The sequence below is a fragment of the Camelina sativa genome, chromosome 12, assembly GCF_030686135.1.
Source record: "Camelina sativa cultivar CO46 ecotype springtype chromosome 12, ASM3068613v1".
In the NCBI taxonomy this organism is placed as follows: domain Eukaryota; kingdom Viridiplantae; phylum Streptophyta; class Magnoliopsida; order Brassicales; family Brassicaceae; genus Camelina; species Camelina sativa.
Genome location: NC_141891.1, coordinates 13260013 through 13281919, shown reverse-complemented (window position 1 = coordinate 13281919; position 21907 = coordinate 13260013). Strand labels below are relative to the sequence as shown.

At 37.9% G+C, this 21907-nt stretch overlaps 4 protein-coding genes and 1 long non-coding RNA gene across 5 annotated transcripts; 3 read left to right on the top strand and 2 right to left on the bottom strand.

Moving 5' to 3' along the window:
• Positions 1 to 2222: 2222 nt before the first annotated feature.
• Positions 2223 to 3174, top strand: LOC104731631 (uncharacterized). Its single transcript, XR_758628.2, has 2 exons — positions 2223 to 2807; positions 2971 to 3174. It is a non-coding gene; the product is annotated as an uncharacterized LOC104731631 (long non-coding RNA).
• A 1605-nt stretch (positions 3175 to 4779) lies between these two features.
• LOC104731629 (pectin acetylesterase 7) lies at positions 4780 to 10684 on the bottom strand. Its single transcript, XM_010451057.2, has 18 exons — positions 10426 to 10684; positions 8565 to 8680; positions 8356 to 8438; positions 8002 to 8131; positions 7775 to 7854; positions 7580 to 7666; positions 7344 to 7468; positions 7162 to 7222; positions 7007 to 7060; positions 6841 to 6918; positions 6619 to 6724; positions 6291 to 6436; positions 6157 to 6196; positions 5680 to 5751; positions 5471 to 5540; positions 5265 to 5374; positions 5065 to 5179; positions 4780 to 4973 (listed from the first exon to the last, which is right to left on the bottom strand). The coding sequence occupies exons 2-18, from the start codon at positions 8674 to 8676 to the stop codon at positions 4889 to 4891; spliced, it is 1554 nt and encodes a 517-aa protein (XP_010449359.2). The 5' UTR covers positions 8677 to 8680; positions 10426 to 10684; the 3' UTR covers positions 4780 to 4888.
• A 2803-nt stretch (positions 10685 to 13487) lies between these two features.
• Positions 13488 to 14672, top strand: LOC104731627 (uncharacterized). Its single transcript, XM_010451056.3, has 3 exons — positions 13488 to 13625; positions 13785 to 14022; positions 14128 to 14672. The coding sequence occupies exons 2-3, from the start codon at positions 13819 to 13821 to the stop codon at positions 14497 to 14499; spliced, it is 576 nt and encodes a 191-aa protein (XP_010449358.1). The 5' UTR covers positions 13488 to 13625; positions 13785 to 13818; the 3' UTR covers positions 14500 to 14672.
• A 1176-nt stretch (positions 14673 to 15848) lies between these two features.
• Positions 15849 to 18318, top strand: LOC147930480 (uncharacterized). Its single transcript, XM_087476887.1, has 4 exons — positions 15849 to 16455; positions 16502 to 17194; positions 17294 to 17403; positions 17470 to 18318. The coding sequence occupies exons 1-4, from the start codon at positions 15849 to 15851 to the stop codon at positions 18316 to 18318; spliced, it is 2259 nt and encodes a 752-aa protein (XP_087333013.1).
• Positions 18319 to 19042: 724 nt separating this feature from the next.
• On the bottom strand, positions 19043 to 21253 carry LOC147930479 (uncharacterized). Its single transcript, XM_087476886.1, has 2 exons — positions 21097 to 21253; positions 19043 to 21015 (listed from the first exon to the last, which is right to left on the bottom strand). Exons 1-2 carry the CDS (start codon positions 21251 to 21253, stop codon positions 19043 to 19045), a joined length of 2130 nt encoding a protein of 709 aa, XP_087333012.1.
• Between the last annotated feature and the right edge of the window lie 654 nt (positions 21254 to 21907).

Genomic DNA, 21907 nt, shown 5'->3' with positions numbered 1-21907 from the left:
TGAATATCCTCTGTTCTAATCTCTCCGAATATTCCGATATAAAGAGCACTAAAGGTTATTCATTTTTATATAAATAAAAAAAACATATGGGACGGTTATAATATATTCATTTATGGAGCATTTAGGCTAAAGTAGTTGATTAACTATTAATTAAATGTTAAGGTGCTCCTCTCTTACAACTTTACTAATTTTTTTTTTTTTTTTAATTTTGTTTATCATTTGAGTTTTACTAATACCTAAAAATGAAATACATAAGATGATTTTAACAAGATGATTGTTTGTTTATTTGTTTGTTTGTTAAAAAGATGATTTTTGTTTGATCTTTTAGCGAAAATTTTATGTTTTAAATTGGATGATCATTTCAAATATCAATTATTCAATGCAACACTAATTAGTTTTTATTTTTTTAATAATCTATATAATGTAAATTGTTTTTTCATTGGTTGATTCGTATTTTTTTGGTATATATTAAATGATGTTTTAGTTTAAAAATATTTGAGAAAAATGATTATATATCGATATAGAATAAATAATATTAATTTTGTTTGGTAATATATGACACGTTTTATTAAAGAAAATGTGCAATACAATTATTCAAGAAGAAAATATAACACGTTTTGTTCAAGAAAAACAGTAACATCTTTCATTCCATAAAAAAAAGAACAGAAGATAGTTGTTTGTTGGGAATCACAAATGAACGTTAAAAATCCTTAAATTATTTAGCATCTCTGATATTACCGATGGTAAGATATAATGACAAAAATTTGACATTTTAACGATGAAATAAATAAAAAATAATTTTTTTAGTCGTTCAACACTTGCCACTGCGACATTTTCTCAAAATAGATTATTATAGAAATATTATTTCTGAATGAAAAACTAAATGAAAATTATTTATTTTTAATACTAGAAAAGATTTAAAAAGTAACAAAATAGTAAAAAAAAAAAAGAATTAGAATACAAATAAAATTCATAATAATAGTTTTAGATATTAAATGATGTTTTAGTTTAAAAATATTTGAGAATAAATGATCATATATTGATATAGAATATATAATATTAATTTTGTTCAGTAACGTGCGACACGTTTTATTCAAGAAAAACGTGCAACACGATTATTCAAAAAGAACGTGCAACACATTTTGTGTAAAAAAAACAGCAACATCTTTGATTCCATAAAAAAGAACAGAAAATGGTTGTTTGTTAGGAATCACAAATGACCGTTAAGAATTGTTAAATTTTTTAGCGTCTCTAAAACTAGCGACAGAAAGAGATAACGACAAAAAGTTGACATTTTAATAAATAATAGACTGATTTTCAGTCGTTCAACTATTACCACTATAACACTTTGCCAAAATATTATTTCTGAATGAAAAACTAAATGATAATACTAGACAAAAATTTAAAGTAATAAAATAGTAAAAAATATAAGAAATAGAATACAAATAAAATTCAAAATAATATTTTTAGATATTAATTATCGTTTTGTATGGTTTTTAACCATTAAAACAATATTTTCGATAGAGATTGCTCACTAAAACAATTATTATTTGAATTTTACAAGCATATCAATACTTTCTCTATCTTTGATAAATTAATGTTTTGGGATATTTTTTTGTCCTACAAAAAATAATTTTTTTATAATTTTAAATTAACTAAAGTTAATATTTTGTAAAGTTCAAGAAATAATTATTGAAAATATTTAAATTTCTAAATTGTTATTAGTTTATAATTAAATAATATCTTTTTAGTGAGAGAAAATAATTTATTTTAAAACAATAATCATTATTTTTTTAAAATGGGTAAAAACTCATAAACATCCATTTATCAAGAGGGAGTAATATATATGTTTTTAAAAACCCCAAGTTTTACAAGAAAAAAAAGGTTAAAAAGGATTATCAACATAATAAGAAAGTCAAAAAGTGGGGGAAGACACCCCACGCCCAGAAGTAGTCCACGTGACAAGACAAGTACAGTACAGATCACGCTCACGTGGTTTATACTTTCATATCACTAAATGGCGTTTCCGTAATTTCGCGTAGAAAGAAATCTACTTACAAAGGTCGGAGAATTCATCTTCTCTTCTCTTCTCTCTTATCATATATCCCCCCCCCCCATCCAACAGTGTGAAAAGCAAAGATGTCTTTAGAAGAAGAACACGTGTCCGTGAAAGAGTGGTCTTAACCTGTAATAAATACCCTACTACAGCTGAGGCTAAGGTTGTCTCTGTTTTCATAGGGCTTCCTTCTTACATGATAAAAAGCCTAAATCTCTCCTCCTCCTCCTCCTTTATCTCTCTCTCTCTCAACTCAACTCAACTCTCACGGTCGGGCTCGGATTCGCTTGGTGCAGGTCGGGAACCAATTTGGCTGACACAGCCACACGTGCCCCCTTTTTCTTTATTGGTTTGTGAGCAGGGATTGGATCCTGCCTTGCATCAACTGAATCGGAGCCCCCGACCGTGCACTAATCCATACTCACTTATCCAATCAGCAGATCTGGAATATACATATATCTCCTTCTCTTTTACATTCTTTTTCTTTGAATCTTGAAATCTGTTGTTATGTTGATCTGATTTCACCCTTTTTTATAATCTTTAATCTCTGTTTTGTTGGCCCCAATCTTTGTTTTAGTTTTGAATTTAAAGATCTAGGGCTTGAAATGATAGTGATTTTGTTGGTGTAATCAGTTCTAAGATTTATTAAATCTGTTGTAACAGTTAATTCTTATGCTTTGATTGTTTTAATTTTGGATAGGTTGCGACGATGATGAGATTCAAAGTGAACGGATTTTAACTCGTAAAAAGGGTAAAAGTCAACTCTCATTTTTACCAAGTTGTGTTGGGTTTTGTGAAGCTAATCTATTGTCCGGTTTATACCGGTTATGCTCTTTACACTGTTGTTGTTATATACGTGTGTTTTTGATAATAGTTGGAATTAGGGATTAACAGTACGCTATGTGTCTGTGTAGATGACGATGATTAAGTTAAGTTAGTTGTGCAAAAGAGATGAAGAGAAGATTTATTGGAAACATGTGAACTGAAGAAGATTCTTTTATTTAGTGTTTCAATTTTTGTTCTTTTCCATTTTGAGATAATGTAATGTTCTGAATTTGTTAAAGAGAACAAATGATGTGGATTGTGGAAGTAGTAAAGAAACAGAACCAATTCGATTAGTACCGTTAGTGCGGAATAAATTGTGCAATTAATGATGTTAGTAACGTAACCAAATAACATAATAAATGTCACTTATAAAGTTGGTTGGTTGTTTGATTTGATCATGTGTATGTATTAAATATCTAAATAGGTTGAAACAGTCTCAGACTATGCATTTCACTGCAGTGTACCTTGTTGTATCTTTTGTTCCTATACAGATTTTTTTTTACAAAAAACTGAATTATAATGTGTACAATCACTATTTATGTATGTGTAACTGTAAAGTAAACCAAAAGTTATTTTGTGCTCAAGTCTAATGGGAAGTAGATTTGAGCAATTTAGTCAAAAGAGTTCTCTCAGTTTCGTCAATGGCAGGGTCCCTTATTTTCAGCTACTCCTCTTTTAAGTCTTTTGTTTAGTGTTAATTTAAGCATTGTTGTCATTAATAATTGAAGTAAATCAATTGTGCAAGATCTTACAAAAATACTCGATGATGGCAAAGATTTGTTTCCCTTGAATAGTTTTTTTTTTTGTAGCTAAGTGTACTTGCAAGAATATGTTAATTTTTGTCATAGATGTTTTGATCTGAATAATACTAGAATCAACTAAGAAATAGAAACAACAACAACAAAAAGACACACTCCTTTCTATTTCTTAAAACACAGTCCAAGCCAATTTGTAAGCATACCCTGGTTAGTGAGTGAGTAGTGATGATCAAAGTGTGGAATTTTATACAAACAAAAAACAACAAGAAAGCATCATGTGATACAAACTTTTTCTTTCTTTTTTTCTTGTCAGGCCCTGAAGTTTCACTTTCAAGCACAACCCCAACCTCTATGTTCTCTATAGAAACTAATGGTTACAAGTCAGGGCATCTAATCTTGTTTCTTCCTTTTTGGATCTTTCTCTCTCTCTTTTTTTGGCAAACAAATAATAATATTTATATTTAATTTTAATGATTTTTTAAAAGAAAATACTAGTTGAAACATTTAGAAACTTTTTAATAAATTTCTTCATTCTCTGATTTCACATTTCATCCATCCATTAATCTTCTGTATGCTTTAGGTTCATTCATGATCAGCAACTCTCTGTTCTTACTGTAATGAGCTCTCAGTTGCTCTAAATGGTTAATGTATTCACTATGTCGCGGAGACGTTCACAAACACGGTTACCATTACCTGAGCCACATTGATTACTCTGACATGAAGTTCGAAGCTTCTGATATCAAAATTCAAGAAGCCGGATACTTACAGGACTAGAACTGAATCAAAACGAATGTACATGCTGAGATGAGGTGTTCACAGGATTGTACCAAATTGATTTCTGACTTCTCTAGTTATAAAAGATGAGAATGAACGAAAAATTATTTCTCGATACTTGCTACTTCAGCTAATCAAACTGACTGCTTCTTTTCGCTACTGAACCTTCTCTATGCTTCTCTAAGAGGGTTTATCTCTTGTCTAATGATATTGATGATGATCTGTTCTCACACAACATAATGGTTCTGAAATGGACACTTACTTACTCTAATTGGTAACTGCAGGGTGATATGTATAATGCAGAGATGGGTTGTTCACAGGCTTGTACCAATTGATATCTGACTGTCCTAGTTATAAGAGATGAGATAAAATGAAAAGCCAGTTATCGCAACTCAAAGATCCTTCACAAATCATAGCCAAAGCTGATTACTATAAAAGACAGAGAACAATGTGATCTTAGCAAAAGATGAAGAAGCTAGAAGTTTTTCCGACTGAGTTGCGATGCAAAGTGATCAGCAGCGGCCATAGCTTGAGAAGCTGAACCAATTGATCCATCATACCTGCAAGAAGAAGAAATCATAACCATCTTCCTTTTGGACTGAAAAATGTGAGTAAAATATGCAATTGAGCAAAGTGTTTCAGTGAACTCACAGAGCAACCAACACGTAAGCCGCAGTCTGCATAACAATAGCTCCTTCACCAGCAGGCTGGGCAGTGTTTAAGCACCGAGCAGCAAACCAATTCTCGTGAATAGATGTGATTATGTCTGCAGATTCCAAATCCTATTATCATCAAACCACAAAAATACTCTCCAAGCACAAGAGAAAAGAAAAAAGCAAAGAAAACATTACATTCGTTGGATCCAAGAACAAAGGTCTCAGTAGGAAGATTGCCACGTCTCATAAAATCAAGGAACTGCTTTAAGTCAACTGGACATAGATCGATCCCTTCTTGCTCAGCTCTGCAATATAAAACTCAAAATTGAGCCTCAAGACTAATAATAAGTGAAGCAGAAACACAGAGCGATAGAGTATGAAGTTTTATGAATTAGCTTTACATTGTTGATACGAGACGAGAAGGTCCTGAAGGATCATAGTTAATCAAAATAGCAGCCTTCAATGGATTCCCTGAACCAAAAATAAAATTCAACAATCAAATCACCAAAAGGAAGAATCTTTCTTTCTTTCTTTCTGGGTTCTTCTTCTTCTTCTTCTTCCCAAAAAACCATAATTGAGAGAGAGAGCATAAAAAATCTGAAAACTTTACCAGAAGAACCAACGTTACCCGTAGTAACCCATTTGTCCCAAGCTCTGTCCACAAACGCCGAATCCATCGATGAGTTTCCAAAGTTAAAGCAATGATTTTTTTAGGGTTCTCTTACTTTCCTATAAACCCGAGAAAATTGAGTACTACAGTGACTTCAGTCTCTCTCTCTCTCTCTCTCTCTCTCTCTCTCTCTTGGAATTCGTATAAATTTTATACTAACTTTTTTTCAGATTAATACAAAAATCAATCTTAAAATCAAAGTTAAAAATACACTCTTTATTCAAATTGTTTATATCCTTTATTCCTCGATATAATAAAAATTGCAATGATTTGGAAAACAAAACCCAATAAGTCGATCTTAATTGAAAATTTTAGACAAATGAAACATTTTTAGATGATTATACTAGTCTTCAGTAGAGATTGCAGGACATGTGGGATTACAGGTCGGCGATGGACAGTCTATCTTCTGGAATGCACTCCGACCATAAAACCAGTTTCCGACTGCTTTTGATATTCTCTGCAAAGAAACAAAATTACAATCGAAATTAAAACCATAAGTGTAAAGATGAAATGAAAGATTTTTATAAATTTCTGAAAGCTTTGTAATTTACCGTGTTAGCAACTTGGGGACCTTTGACACCGGACCAAGAAGCAGCGCTTCCGCCTTGGCAATGAGCGTGACACGAGTCCAAGAACAATCCTCTCGACGGTGTACTGTGAACCGGTGACAATGCACGCATCATCTGGTCTCTAAACCCTGAATAATGTTTAAACCAATCCGGTTTAATCACTTACTATTCATTTAAATCAAATAAAACCAGACTGATCGTATCCAAAAACCAAACCAAAAAATTCAGAATTAACACAGCTACTAGCATAAACCGAAATAGAATACAGATAATACCGAAATCCGGTTTAGTTATAGAAGTTTTAATTCACCTTGGACGGTTTTGAGCTGAGCGGCACTACATTTCTTGAGATCAAGCTTACAATTCTTCCACTCTTTGCGCTTATCAACAGCAGTTGGTGCCAAAACGTTCTTGATCTGAAATTAAAAAATCACCAAATTTAAATATATGTATCCGGTTTTGTGTATATTTTTACAATCAAATGAATGTTTTTGTATAAGTAAACATATCATGTATGTAATATGTATCGTACCTGCCATGAATCGAAGGCGGCGTTAATGACAAAAAGTGGTGTTCGCATGAAAGGAACCACATATTGCGGGAAGAAACACTGCCACAAAAACAATAAGAGAATACACGTACGTTAATAACAACACTCCATAGATGCCAAAAAAAAATGTCGAGATTTTAGTACATACGAGTTCTGGTTTCATTTTTGATGTGCAAGAAATAGGAAGACTCTTTGCAGATCCCTGGAAAAAAACAAACAAAAATAAGCAAAAATGAGTTTAGGATTTGTTTACATGATTTTAAGATAATTAACGATTGAGAGGTATTAGATAAAGAGTTATACGTGGAGGGCGACGACTTTACTGTAATACGATTGGATATATGATCCTCCTGAGATATCTTTACTGTTTCATAAAATCCAGTTCCATGAGTGACAATAATTAGATATAAACTTTTGGTTTGGTTCCATATGCTTTTTTTTTGCCCAACTCCTAATTTAGATTAAGCTAGAGTATGTACACATACCCGTGTATGAAGTAACCAGCGTCAGAAACACATTTGACTCTAGCTGTTCGGGGAAGTATGGCCCGGAACGTGTCACAGTGTAGAATCGCGGCTAATGCTCCGGCTGAACAACCAGAGAGTATCGCCTGAAAAGTTGTATATCTAATTTAGTTATAAGAAGTTAAGAATTTTTAAAATTTTTGATACAAAAGAAAGAGACATGTTCATGTTGAATGAAATATGAACATATAACATACGTTTTGAGCGTTTTTCATTCCTTTAGCCATAAGATCATCAACCACTGCACGCCAGACTCGTGCACCACGGAAGAACAGCTTGTTAGCCTGCAAAATCATATTCATACATACTATTGAACATGTTTTACTTAGGATTTAAAATCCAAAACTTGGTCAATATGTTATATATATATTAGAATCGAGTTACTAAATTACCGGATTAACGGCTGCTACATTTCCGGTGAAGGATGATCCATCGCAATATCGTACTTTGATTCTATTCCAGTTGTAAAAATCTAAAGAAAATAAAACCCATCTTATAATAAGAAAAGACAGACCTAGAGGTCGACACAAGTAACTAATCGAGTATAGCTCTTATGCAAAACGTAAATCATTAGAAAGAAAATATATATAGGAGAGTTTAATACAGTATTAGTTTAGACCTGGATTAGTGCTTTGCTTGCCACCCAAGATACCGGAGAAACCAAAGTCTTTGTTCATGAATTTGGACGAACCCTTCATTGTACCCTTACGCTCAATACATGAGGCAACATCGGTACACCATCCTCCTCCCTAACACACACACACACACTACATTCAAATTCGATTCAACCATCTTTACTCTATATATTTTACATTGAATTTGATTTCAGCGAGATAAATTAAATAAACATTAAATTGTTTATGATCAATAACCACCAAAAGAATTTTAAGTTCTTACCAATCACACAACTATAAAGAACTAAATATATATGGGTTAAGTGATTCAAATTTTGCCACAATATTAAGTTTCCTACCTCCATATGGACGATCCAATTGTTAACTCCTGAACCAAACCCTTTGTCGAAATGGTAAGCTGGTGCACTCCCATCCAAACACACTACATAAATTTTAAATAAAAACGAATATGCTTAATAACTTATTGAATTACCTGATTATAATATAAATGCAAATTTTTGTTTTGTATATAAATAAAATATGTATGTAAACCGTTATTGCATATTACCGGCTCCTTTAGCCACGGCGCTCTGGAGATACGTAATGGGAACAGCTCCGGTACCGATCACCACCACTGCCAACACTAGCAGACTTGACCAACATTGCTTAAGCCTCCCCATTGATCTATAACAGTTTTATCAAGATAAATAAACAAGCTTCGATTAGTTTAAGATTTTAATTAGAACAAAAATTCGATGCTTCGGTAGCTTGCATAATCGCCTATTGGCGTTTTCTCTAATGCGATTCTGCAAGTTTTTTTACCATATTCATAAAATTTTGCCTAATATTTCAGAAAAGGCAAAAACTAACTTGCTTTTTTTGCCTAAAAAATACACATGCATGTTGATTAGGCAAATAAGTGTGTGTTTACCCGTTCTTTTGCCTAAACTATCTAAATTTTCCATTAATTGCCGGAGAATTAACGCCAGCACAGCAGAATCCAAGTCCTTGCATGTCAACAGCAAGAATAACAACAGCTAGTAATCAACCAAAACTTAATGCATGTCAATAGCAACAAGTTACTAATTCAAACGAATGTTTCTCTTCCAACCAATGTGTCTTACATTTAATATATTATACTTATCTTATTAATTACAAACTTTACTTGTTCACATATAAGTCACTCTGTATAAATTAAGTACTCATCTTTGTAAGTTGTAACAACATCATCATCAAAAAGAAAAATCTGTTGTTATGGATTTTACACCTACAACCCCATCTCCTTCAAACATATCACTTTCTAGTAGTATTTTAAATGTTTAATATCTATGATGATATGTGATATTGTTTTATAATGTGTCGAAATACATAAATATATATATATATTATATATAAGAAATTATTAATCTTAAGTATAATTAATATTGGAAATTAGTTTATGCTATTCTGCTATATTTATCCAGTCGACATAATAATTGATTCTGCGATTTTTATTCTGCAACTTTTTATTTTTTTTTTATTTCTGCCATTATGCGATGTTACCAATGAAAGCCTATAGTATTTGTTTTCAATGTAAATTATGGCTTAATATAGTAAGATGAGGACTGACAAATATATTACTTTTATAACAATAATAGTTATACGAATTATATCTCGATTGGAATAAAATAAACTACATTGTATCTTACAGAGCTACAGTGTAATTTCCAATTATTATGATTTTATTTTATTTTGTAAAATGAATGATATCATTCTATCCCATTATTTTCGGATTCGACTAATCGACATGATTACTTCTATTGAAAATTTAGACTATTAAAAAGTAAATCACCAGAACAAAACAAACCAAAAAAAGACATATCCATCTTCCATGTGCGTGTTTTGAAATCTTTTAGCTTTTTTACTCATACCAACTTTTTTAGTTGTCTGTAATTATTACCTTGCTCAGAGTGTGTAGACCACTAACAATTACTATCATCATTACAAATCTATATTAATCCGTTGTTAAACATTGCTAATAATCGCTATTATGGGATATTAGTATTTTTAGATACCAAAAACATCCTTTCACATCATCTTGTCTTTTGTAAGAATATAGTAGTTTACAGAATCATAATATTCATTTTGTTGGATCGCAAAGAAATGTGTTGAATCATATCAGTTCGCCGAGAAAACTCATATGGCATTCACATTAATGATAGGAAAATTTAATTTGCAGTCTTCTTGATTCCTAAATGGGTAATTTAGTTCTAACTTCGAAGTAACAACTAACAAGACTAAAACCAAATATTCCATTGTATTATAATGCCGTAACTAATTCCATTAAATGAACACAATCTAAGTACAGAGTACAGATCAAAATGCAGAACTATAAAAGGTTACAATAAATTCAGGTTAAAAAAAAGGAAAATCAGAAAAACGAAGCATACCTTATGAAAATGGAGTCCTCTAAATTATTCTTTGCTTAGAGAGAAGAAGAATAGTTTTGTTTTTTCTTTTCTTTTGGTGTTAATGAAATGGATAGAGAGGAATCTGAAACAGAGAGAGAGCTTTAGAAGTTTTATGGAAGCCAGCCATTGTTGTCTTCTTCATTATATAGATACATCCACAAGTTGCTAATAAAAAATATGACTTTTTTCTCCTTTTTTAATTTGCTTTTTTTTTTTGTTTTTTTTATTCTTTTGCTTTAATTTGTATAAAAGGTTTTTTATTTTTTATAAGAAACTTGTGACTGGGCATAGCGTGTGTGTTAATAGATTCGCCAGGCTAGGTTATCCAACGTCAAGAAACTAAACTACGTAATTGTTTTCTATAGGATCCGACGATCCGTTTTCTATATATCAAATGTTCTCTTTTATTAGAAAAGTTTTTACCGATTGAATAACTAGATTTAACTAGTTTAACCAGTTGATAAAATTTATTATTCTTGGAAGTTGAAGATACAACTAGTTATGCATAAATATTCAGATATTTAGTTTTACAAGTTATCATCAATCTAGTAACGTGCGTCTTTTTCACATTCTTATCTTAGCTTGTTTATCTTTGTAAGATATAAATATCTTTGATCACAAAGATAAACAAGCTATTTAAATTGTGATCAGAGATATTTAAATTGTGATCAGAGATATTTAAATAGTTTGGCACGAGGACTAAAAAGTGTCGGTGCACTGCTCACCGAGCGAGTGGCTGCGCAACAGCCAAAAACATGTTATGAGTTTTCTTTCTTGCTAAAGTGACAAAAACTAAAAGTCAGACCTTTCTCTATGAGATCACGAGCAACTTATACGTATTCGTAAATGAAGACATTGTTTAATGTTCCATTTGAAGGATAAATGAAGAGTTAATTTCATTTCAAGGAACTAAAAGAAAATAATTGTTAACTAAAGGAAGCTACATGGGGAGGGATCTCAGTTAAATGATTAGAAATTTTAGAATGATCGATCCGAAAACCGCGTGCAAATGAAATACTAATAGATACAGCACACAACTAATTGCATAAAAAGCATAATAAGCAATACCAAATTATAAGATTCTTAGCGATAAAAAATTCGTCGAATTATTTATGTGAAAATTGGAGATGTCGGTCTCTCATGAATTAGTAGATCTATATTATTTCTATATAAAATCGGAAAACAAATACTAATAAAAGAAAATAAATTAGATAACTGTATAAAGTGAAATGCATATTTATAGGAAAATTTAAGTTGAAACTGAAACACGAAAAGGTAGAAAAACTAGTTTTTGAAACCACGCATACAACACCCCGTTTGCATTAATCCCACCGGAGACGAAGGAAACTGGAAAGACCAAATGAACAATATATTGAGACTCGAGTCCATGCAATGTACTCAACTCACCCCAACACAAGTAACGAAGTGTCACGTCACTCCAATCAACGTTCCAACTTCCATCCCTTCCGTATTTATAAAACGTTCTCGACTCAAAACTCTTAATCATAGAGATCTTCTATTCTAAAGCCAACAAACAAAGTACGTAGTTCTGTTTCGATTTCAAACTTCTCTCTGAAAGTATGAGCATGGAAGTAGATATGATTCTTGGTGATGCATCATCTGCTGCAACAACAGAGGCCAATCGTAACTATGCGGCGTTTCAGTTGAGTCTTGAGTGTGCAAAGAATGCGTATCTGACAGACAGGGATCAGAGAGCGACCTATTACCTTGGAGGGATCTGTTGCTTAGTGCCGGAAGTAACAGATGATTTGCAACTAGCTGTTCGTGCTATGGGTCGGAGTGTGCGGACGATAAGTTTTCCTTCAGCTGCCGCAAGAAACGGTTTTAATCGTTCCACCAAAGGTGGTAGAACCCAAAAAGTCGATCGCTTTCTTTGGTTACTTAGTGATCATGCTTTACAAGAATGATGCTGAAGCCATCTCTGTTCAACGTCTGAAAAAACTGTTTAATGCAGCTGGTTATGTTCCGAGCAAAGGAGAAGATGTGTCAGTGTTCAATGATGAGGAACATTCGGATTACTTACGGTCCACCTATGGTAAGATCCATGAGATCCGGAAAGCTGTTCTGAAAGGTATTCTCAATCATACCAATGATGAAGATTCTTTTGGTGGTGTTTGTTCATGTGTGGCCAACATTCTTTCTTCAGACACGAGAGAATTTTTATCAATCGCAATAACTATTATGAATTCCCCAGTATTCGTAGCCCCTGAATTAGTAGATGAATCGAAGATTCTGACTAGGGCATGTGAAGCAGTCATGAATACTGAAATGCCTAACTATTACATCATCATGGAGAATCCTGAGAGCTGCTCTGTACTTGACAGTTCCAACTTTCCCACGCTCTTTGCTGTTGCTCGGAAGTTAAGGTTGAACGAGGAGATATGTGAAGTAGACTATTATGTTGGTATGCATAGGAACCACCTACGCAATACATTGGCGCTTGACAATGCCTGAGTCCGATGAATATGTATCGTAGAACTGCTCTAAATCATTATTGCCTTATTGCACAATTGCATATGGATTCGGCATTAATAATAATAATAAAAATACCACCAAATTACTTAAGATTCTTGTTTTTTTTTTGTTTTTTTGGGTTAAAATTAATATTCGTAGCTATAAAAGTTTTCTCAAATAAAGTGTTTCCTCTTTTTTTCTTAAATAAAGTATAATTCTTCTCGTTGTTTGTTTTTTTTAAAAAAATTGAGGTAAAAGTTTTGATACACAAAACCTTAAAAAGAGGATTCAAAAATAAAGGCAGAAAAAAAGAATTATACTTTATTTAATAGAACAAAAGTAACACTTTAGCATTTGTCGCAATGAATGGAAGAGAAACACAGAACCTTTATAAATAATTCAAAAAACAGTACACAAGAAAAATTAAGTACTTGAAAAATAAAAAAACTAATCCTTCAATTCTCAACATTCAAGAATTAATCTATAATCATACTCGAGAGAAAAGGAAATTCATACTCAAATAGTGTTTTACTGAAATATGAAATTGGGGCCATATTGATTTGGGCCCAAATGAGTAATGGCCCATAAAATTAACAGAGGGGGTCGGCGATTTTAGGGTTATTTGTTGGTTATCGTCGCAGCAGCAAGATCATCTGAATAGCGTTCTCTGAAGAAAAACCCTAATCTGAAGATCCAATTCAAAGGTAAACTGAGCAAATAATATCCGTAAAATTGTTTGCTTTGTTGATGATGAATCTGTTTGTGCTAAAAAAAAAAAAGAATCGAGTTTGTTCATCAATTTTTTTTGTAGATCTTGAAGGTAGTCGGGTTTGTTCATAATTTGTTTTTCTTTTTTGTTGTAGATCTTGTAGTGGTCTCTGTGGGATACTAATAATAATGGATCCTGAAGCTCTAGAAAGAAAGAGATGCGTCGAGTTCTTGGCCAAAGTGTATAAGATGGTTGATGAACCTTCAACGGATTCAATCATCTCGTGGGGACCAAACGGAGACACTTTCATAGTTTCGAAACCGCTAGAATGCTGCAGAGACCTTCTTCCCAAATACTTAGGACTCAGTAACTTCATACTATTTCAAAATTATGTCAGTTTTTATATATTTGGCCACTAAAATTTTTATTCCAAAATTAGAAAACTTTGTGTTTGGATGTGAACGTGTGAATGTGAATGTGATGGTGTGTTGTGCCAGGGGTTTAAAAAAGTGGTGGAGTCGAGGCTATTGGAATACGCATGCGAAGGTTTCGTGAAAGACCAACCTGAGGGTTTGGAGAAGATTGCGAAACGCCGAGAGGAGAAGTTTAATGAGGAATGTGACAAGCTACATGAGGAGCGGATGAAACAAATGAGAAGCAAGGAGGATAGGAAGAGACATCTAAAGGAGATGTTGTCCAAACTGGATGAGAAATATTCAAAGGACGTCGAGCGTTTTATGCAAACTGTTGCATACGAAAGGGAGTGGAGAAGAGAAGCTTTTCCTAAAGAATTAGAGGATCGGCTGCAACTCGTCCTTGACACCCTCCAAGATTTGATCAATTCTACTAATGATCTAGTACAAGTCTGATTGATTTTGTGCTATATCATCCATCTTCATAAATATATATATGTTTCTTTCATCTTCTTATCCCCCATTATGTCTGTCATATGACTCTATAATCTCTTCTAGTATTATGTAATTTCTATCTGTGGATTTCTCTAATGTATGAAGAAGCTAACTAGTTGATTTTGGTTTGCTAATTGGTTAAACCTGTATTTAAAGCTCAATACCGGCCTTGAGATAACAAATGATTTTAGAGTTATCTTTCACAATGATCCAAACTAGAAACTGCTGTTGTTTGTGGACTTTTGGAACCTTAAAAGAAGTGTAGGGTCGTGCCGAGTTGTGTTCTTATGTCACACTGCTTCATGGATCAAAAATCTTGTAATTTTTTCACTTTTTTTTCTTGGAGTGCAAGTTTGTTGACAAGATCGCGAAAGAGACGTTCAAGGTTCACAGCAAGTTGTTTCCATTTGAAATTCGATGTCTTTTTGGTTGGGGGATTGAATGAAGTAGATTCTACTAGTTATTTTAATGTGTTTTGAAGAAACTGAGTTGTTGAAACTGTTTTGGGATGGATGGGTGGCTGGGACTGTTACAGATTTGTGAGAACTGTGAACGAGCTTCTCCTTCCGAAGTGATTTAAATTGTGGGGGAGCTTATCGCTGTAAAACAGTTCCGAACTGAATTGAGAGAATTTGAGAATTAGAACTTGTATTGCTATTGCTGGAAAAAATATTCGATCCTTTACAACTGACACCCCCTTACATATTTATACCGACCAATTTATTACTAAATTAATGCACCATTAATAGGACGCGATTTGCGCGGTCTAATTAATCATCTTGAATGCGGGAATCTTTGACCGAGACCGAGCTGCGAACTGGCCAGCACGAAGCATCTCCGCGCTCTCTTCCTTTCTCTGGGCTTGATGGGCCGATCACTAATTCGCTCTTGGCCAGTAGACGAACCCGGCCTAGGCCACTCACCTATTGTCCGAGATGGCAGATCGTGGGTACAACAGTTGCCCCCCAAGTCTTCCGAGCTGAACAGTTCGGGGGAATTTTAACCTTCAAGCGATCAATTTCGGGAAACTGAATATTTCCCATATCTCCACGATTTGATCGTGGTAATGATGGGAATTGCCTTCCCGAACAAGACTCGGGGCCCACTAGGTGGCGTGTTAAGTATAAGAGAGAGAGAAAACGGTGCGAGACCTTTCACTTCCCCAGGTAATCATTGCTCCCTGGTTCCGTGTATAAAGGTAAACTCGGCTTCTCTCTCTTTCACTTTTAATCCCCAATTGTGTTTGTATTTTCTGTTCTCCAATTTTCTTTCTTTTCCTCTGTAAACTTCTTCACTCTTGCCGGAAAAGCATGTCTCCACCGAAATCCTCATCGGGAAAAACCGCAAAACCCTTGATTCCGGGCGTTTTCGGCCCCCACCAACCGTCGAATCTTTCTGCGGAGAACATAGCCGAGATTAGAGGATCCACCGGGATTCCGTCGGAGGTGGAAATCAGATTTCCGGAGGCGCATGAGTCTCCGGAGAACCCCCCTCCAGGGTACTGCTGTGCGTTCGAGATTTTCTTCTCTGCGTGCGGTCTGTCATTCCCCCTTCCCGAACTCATCGTGAAGATGATGTTCGAACTGGGCTTCGCTCTTCCTCAGATGTGCCCTAACTTTGTTCGGACTGTCTTGTGCCTGCAAACTCTAGGGGAGGAGTTCAACTACCAGCTGTCATTGGCCGACTTCCTCCAGGTGTACACGGTGAAGACTGGTCGTACCAAGGGCAAGCTTTACGTAAGCCCGCTTTCCGGGCTAAAGGTCTTTGACGATCTGCCCGAGAAGGATGAAAAGTGGCGGAAGTCCTACTTCTTTTTCCCGGTTAACGAGCTCACTTTCGGCCACCGCGTGTGTTCGCACGTATCGAAGTGGACTTCGAAAATCGGTAGAACAGAGTTCCTTGCTAGGTCCAGATTAGGTGTTGCTTGTCGTCCCGTCTCACCTTTTTGCTGTTTCTTTTTCAGATCACTTTGAGCGCGGATTGCTTTGCCCCACATTCGCAGAGTTCTTCTCGAGGTTCTGCAGCCAGGGACAGATTGCTTGGGACTCTTTTTCTTGCGAAAGAATTAGAGAGTCCACGGCGAGGCTCGGAAGGCGTTCTCTCGTCTGTTCCACCCCCTTAAGCGTTTCGGAGATGAATTACAGAGAAGAAAGGGCGTGCCGAGCTGCCGAAAAAGAGGCAAAGAAACAGATGGCGATGGCCCTCGCCGAAGGCAAAGCTCGCATTTCTAACAGGAATTCCACCGTTCCCGAGGTGAGCGGGACTTCCGTGCCTCCAGCTGGCTCTCCCGAGCTTGGCACAAAATCAACAAGGGCTCCTGCTGGCCCATTGATTCCTTCTGTGATTGTCATTGCTGATCCTAGTGATGAGCCGCGGGAGATCGCTGCTTCCCCTCCAGCACTGAAGAAAACCTCTGCTGAGGCCTCCTGTCAGCAAACTGATTCATCAAAGAAGAGGAAGGAGCCTGAGACCGCCTCCTCTTCTCGCGAAAAGGGGCGAGCCCGCACCGGCCCATCAGGGGATGAGCGAAGTAGATCCAGCTCCAAAGACAGGGGTCCCTCCTCGGAGAGGAGATCTAAGGAGGCCCCACCGCCAAAAGACTCCGGAGATTCCTCTGGAAGAAACCCTCTGAGGGAACAACGTCATTCCGCCCGAGGTAAAAATTATTATTATTATTTTTTTTTTTGACTGTTCGATAGTTGATGACTGAAATGATTTTGCTCGAAAATCTTTCAGTCCCCCCCTGGATCCCCAGCCGATCTAATGAGGAGCTACATTCGACCCGGGGTTCGAATTCCGGCATTTGCTGACATGACCGAGGTCAACTGTGCGAATTTCTTTCGCTTCGCGGATAAAATCGGCGAGGTAAGTATATATATATATATATATTTTTTTTTGCCAGACAGTTGCTTACTAAGCTGCCATTTTCAGCTAATGATCGAGTTTAACTCCTCGGTGGCTTCCTATGAGGAGCAATTGTTCGCTTCCCCGTCATCTTCCGAAGTGCATCTCCTTCAAGAAAGGATTGCCGACCTAGAAGCTCAGGTAAAGGAATATGCCCGTCTGGAAGCCGAAAATGCTGACACCGTAGCGAAAGCCGAGCGGATACGAGCTCGGATGAAGAAGGCTGAGGTAGAGGTGCTCGACCTCGGGGTTGCTAATGAAGACCTCCGCGACAAGCTGAAGAAGGCGGGGAACCTTTACTTTGAGGCGGCGGAAGATGCCAAGGCAGCAAAAAACAGACTGCACGAGATCGAGCTCCGCAATCAGTTACTCGAAGTTGGCAACAGCTGCGAGATTGAAAGGGTACGGAGGGAAGAAAGGCAGGCGATGAGGCGAACTCTCCGCCCCTTGGTTGAGGAGGTAAAGGTCACTTTCGAAGAAAGGGAGAAACTAGCCCCGCTCCAGATCCGAGCTGCCGAGATCAGGGCTAACCGAATGCTGGTCGAGGAGATCTCCAGGGGCGAGATCCAAGATATGGAGGCCGAGCTCGGGCTCCTGAAAACTGACGAGGAGGAAGCCGACGAAAAGGTTTCAAAGGTAACTCCCCGTGATCTCGACCTCGCTGTATTCTCAGACCTCTTGGCGGATACGCCCGATCTCTTGTGTAACGAGAATCCGCTTAGCGTCACGATCGATGAGTCTGGTACTAACCTCGGGCAGATCTCGAATCAGGGGGTGGACGACTATCTAGCGAACACCAGGTCGGAAGGGGAGCTCGCAGAAATGGGCCTGGCCTTATCCGAAGCGGCGTCAGATCCTCCCCTCCCTAATCCTTAGTTTTTACTTTGGGGTTGTTTTGGCACGAGTTGCCCCCCGTTTGTAATTTTTATTTTCAGACTTCTCTGGAGTGTTTTGGTCGTGGTGACCACTCCATAAAAAATTTTGTTATTCCATGCGAACTAAATTTCCACAACCTTTGGTTTTGAAAAGATGACGAGCAGAAATGAACTCGAAGTGAGAACTTCGGTTAAATAGTTCGAAAATGGCACCCAACCCTAATAAGTAGAGCTAGGTACGAAGTGAATACTTCGGTTTAAGAAGAAATTTGCGAAACTACGCTTTGATTTTAAAGCGGAATACGAAGTGAGAACTTCGGTTTAGAGTTTTCGCAACAGTAAGCTTTTAAGGTAAAGCTGAGTACGAAGTGAGTACTTCGGTTTAAGAAGAAATTTGCGAAACTACGCTTTGATTTAAAAGCGGAATACGAAGTGAGAACTTCGGTTTAGAGTTTTCGCAACAGTAAGCTTTTAAGGTAAAGCTGAGTACGAAGTGAGTACTTCGGTTTAGGTTTTGCGAGGTTAACCTCGGCTTTGATGGATACGAAGTCAGACTTCGGTTGTTTGTTTTTTTTTTTTTTTTTTTTTTTTTTTTTTGCGTACCATTATTAACAAAAAAGTTTAAGAAAACTTCAAGTTTTATTAATATGGATAGCTGGACCCGAACTGGGCTGCCTACGTACCCTTATCGGGATCAAGCTGAATCGTAGTTCGATACAAATAAATTAGCTGTAAAAAAGTTTAAGGTGTAGAGAATTCCAAGACCTCGGGACTGGTTTTCCCTCTGGATCCTCGAGCTGATAAACTCCATTTCGGACTTCGCGAGTAATTCTGTATGGTCCTTCCCAATTAATTCCCAGTTTTCCTGCATTGAGCTCCTCGGTATTTTCATAGACTTTCCGGAGGACAAGGTCGCCCACTGCCAAGGGCCTGCCTCGGACTTTGGAGTTATAGTATCGAGCTACCGCGTTCTGGTAATTCTGGATTCGAGCTAACGCCTGGTCCCGACGCTCGTTGATTGTATCGAGAGTATCCTGTAGGAACTCCTCATTTTCTTCAGCTCGGAGTGGGTTCAGTGAGGTACGGACTCCGGGGACCTCTATGTCAACTGGGACTACGGCATCGACTCCGTAGACCAGGGAGAAAGGTGTTTCACTAGTGGCCCGGCGAGGTGTTGTTCGGATTGCCCAAAGAACGCCCTGCAGCTTGTCTGGCCAGCGCCCTTTGCGAGAGTCGAGCCGTTTTTTCAAATTAGCAAGAATAACCTTATTCATCGCCTCGGCCTGCCCATTACCTTGCGGGTAACGCGGAGTTGACTTACTGAGTCGAATCTTCCACTTCGCGCAGAACTCTTCAAACTTCGAGGAGATGAACTGCGGACCATTGTCCGTGACGATTTCGTGAGGGACCCCGTAGCGATAGATTATATTTTTTAGCACGAACTGTTCCACTTCGTCGCTTGTTACTTTCGCGTAGGCTGCTGCTTCCACCCACTTGGAGAAATAGTCAGTAAGAGCGAGCACGTACTGAACTCCTCCTGGTCCCCGATGTAAAGGACCGATGATATCCATCGACCACCTCATAAATGGGTAAGGTGCGGACACTGAAGACAGGAGCTCGGTAGGTTGATGAATTGACGGGGCATGCTTCTGACACTTCTCACAAGTCCGAGAATATTTTTCGCAGTCCGTGACCATGGTAGGCCAGAAGTAACCTTGCCGTTTGATTTTAAAAGCCAAAGTCCGCCCTCCGGAGTGATTTCTATTGGGACCGTCGTGGACAGCTCGCATCAGCATCGTGGGCTCTCTACCAGCTACACAAGTTAAATAAGGACCAGCTACACTTCGGCGTAGAAGTATTCCGTTGTGAACGCAGTACCGCGCACTGACGATCTTGAGCTTCCTAGCTGCCCATTTGTCAGCTGGGAGTTCCCCTTTTTCCAGGTAAGCCCAGATCAGGCTCCGCCAGTCATCTGCCTCCCAGCTGTTAGAATTCGTGCCGCTAGGAGCAGCATGTGAGATAATAGCTCGATTGTCGACCGGTGAGCTCGATTGGGCCAGAGTTGAATTCGCGTCTAGCTCAGCTTGAGGTGGATGAACTTCCATCGGAGTGGGCATAACGGGAGCCGGATCTTTTGACGGTAAGGAGTCTGCAGCCGCCTTACGAGCTGCTTCCTCAGCTGCCAACTGTTTTTTAATCGCCCGAGTGACGACGTTTGAACTCTCTAGACGGATACACGGGAGCTGGATGACTTTGATGGGGATAATCCTTGTCATCGCGGGATCGGAGGTTGATGCCAGAGATGCTAAAGCGTCCGCGGCGGAGTTCTCACTTCGTGGGATCTTGGTGATTTCAAACTCCTCGAACTTAGTGACTAACTCCCGGGCTGCGGATAAATAGGCTTCCATACGACCATCCTTTGTCTCGTACTCCCCCAAAAACTGGTTGGTGACCAGCTGCAAATCGCAAAAAGCTCGAAGTCTTCGGACACCTATCTCCACTGCGAGGCGTAAGCCAGCTAGGAAGGATTCGTATTCGGCTTCATTGTTGGACGCGCTGAAAGCCAAGCGAAATGACTGCTCGATCACTTCGCCTGTAGGAGAAGTAAGGCGGACCCCAATTCCTGCTCCCGTCTTGGAAGAAGCACCATCAACGTACAATGTCCACGGGGCTTCGACATCGCCGCTAACCGAAGAGGCTAGTGGGAGTTAGATCAAAAAATCAGCCAACACCTGCGCCTTAGCACAGATTCGAGTCCGAAACTCGATGTCACATTCACTCAACTCGACAGCCCATTTGGTTAGCCGCCCAGATTGGCTCGGGCTATGTAACACCGTTCGAAGTGGCTGAGTCGTGAGGATTACGATCGTATGGGACCGGAAATAAGGCCGCAGCTTTCTTGCCGAAGTGACCACTGCTAAGGCCAATTTCTCCATCATAGGTTACCTGGACTCTGATCCAGTGAAAGACTTGCTGATATAAAAAATTGGTCCCTGCTCCCCCCTTTCCTCACGAACTAAGACTCCGCTAACTGCACTGTCCGATATGGCTACATAAAGGAAGAGCGGCTCGCCGAACTCGGGCTTAGCCAAAACCGGCGGTTCAGACAGGTAGGCTTTGAGCTGAGCGAAGGCCTCCTTGCACTTTGCATCCCACAAGAAGTTTTTTCCCCCTTTCCGTAATAGCTGGTAGAAAGGGAGGCATTTGTCCGTAGACCGAGAAATGAAGCGGTTGAGAGCTACGATCCGTCCGTTAAGGCGTTGCACTTCGCGCAAGGTTCTAGGAGAACTCATAGACAGGAAAGCATTAATCTGCCTTGGGTTTGCTTTAATTCCTCTTTCTCTGACGATGTACCCTAGAAATTCCCCTGATGGGACTGCAAAGGTGCACTTCGTGGGGTTAAGCTTCATCCCGAACTGATCAAGGATATCGAAGCAAACTTTCAGATCAGCGAGGTGCGAGCCAGCTTCCATTGATTTTACAAGCATGTCGTCAATGTAGACTTGCATGGTCTTCCCGAGCTGATGCTTGAACATTCTATTCACCAATCTCTGGTAAGTTGCTCCCGCGTTCTTTAACCCAAAAGGCAT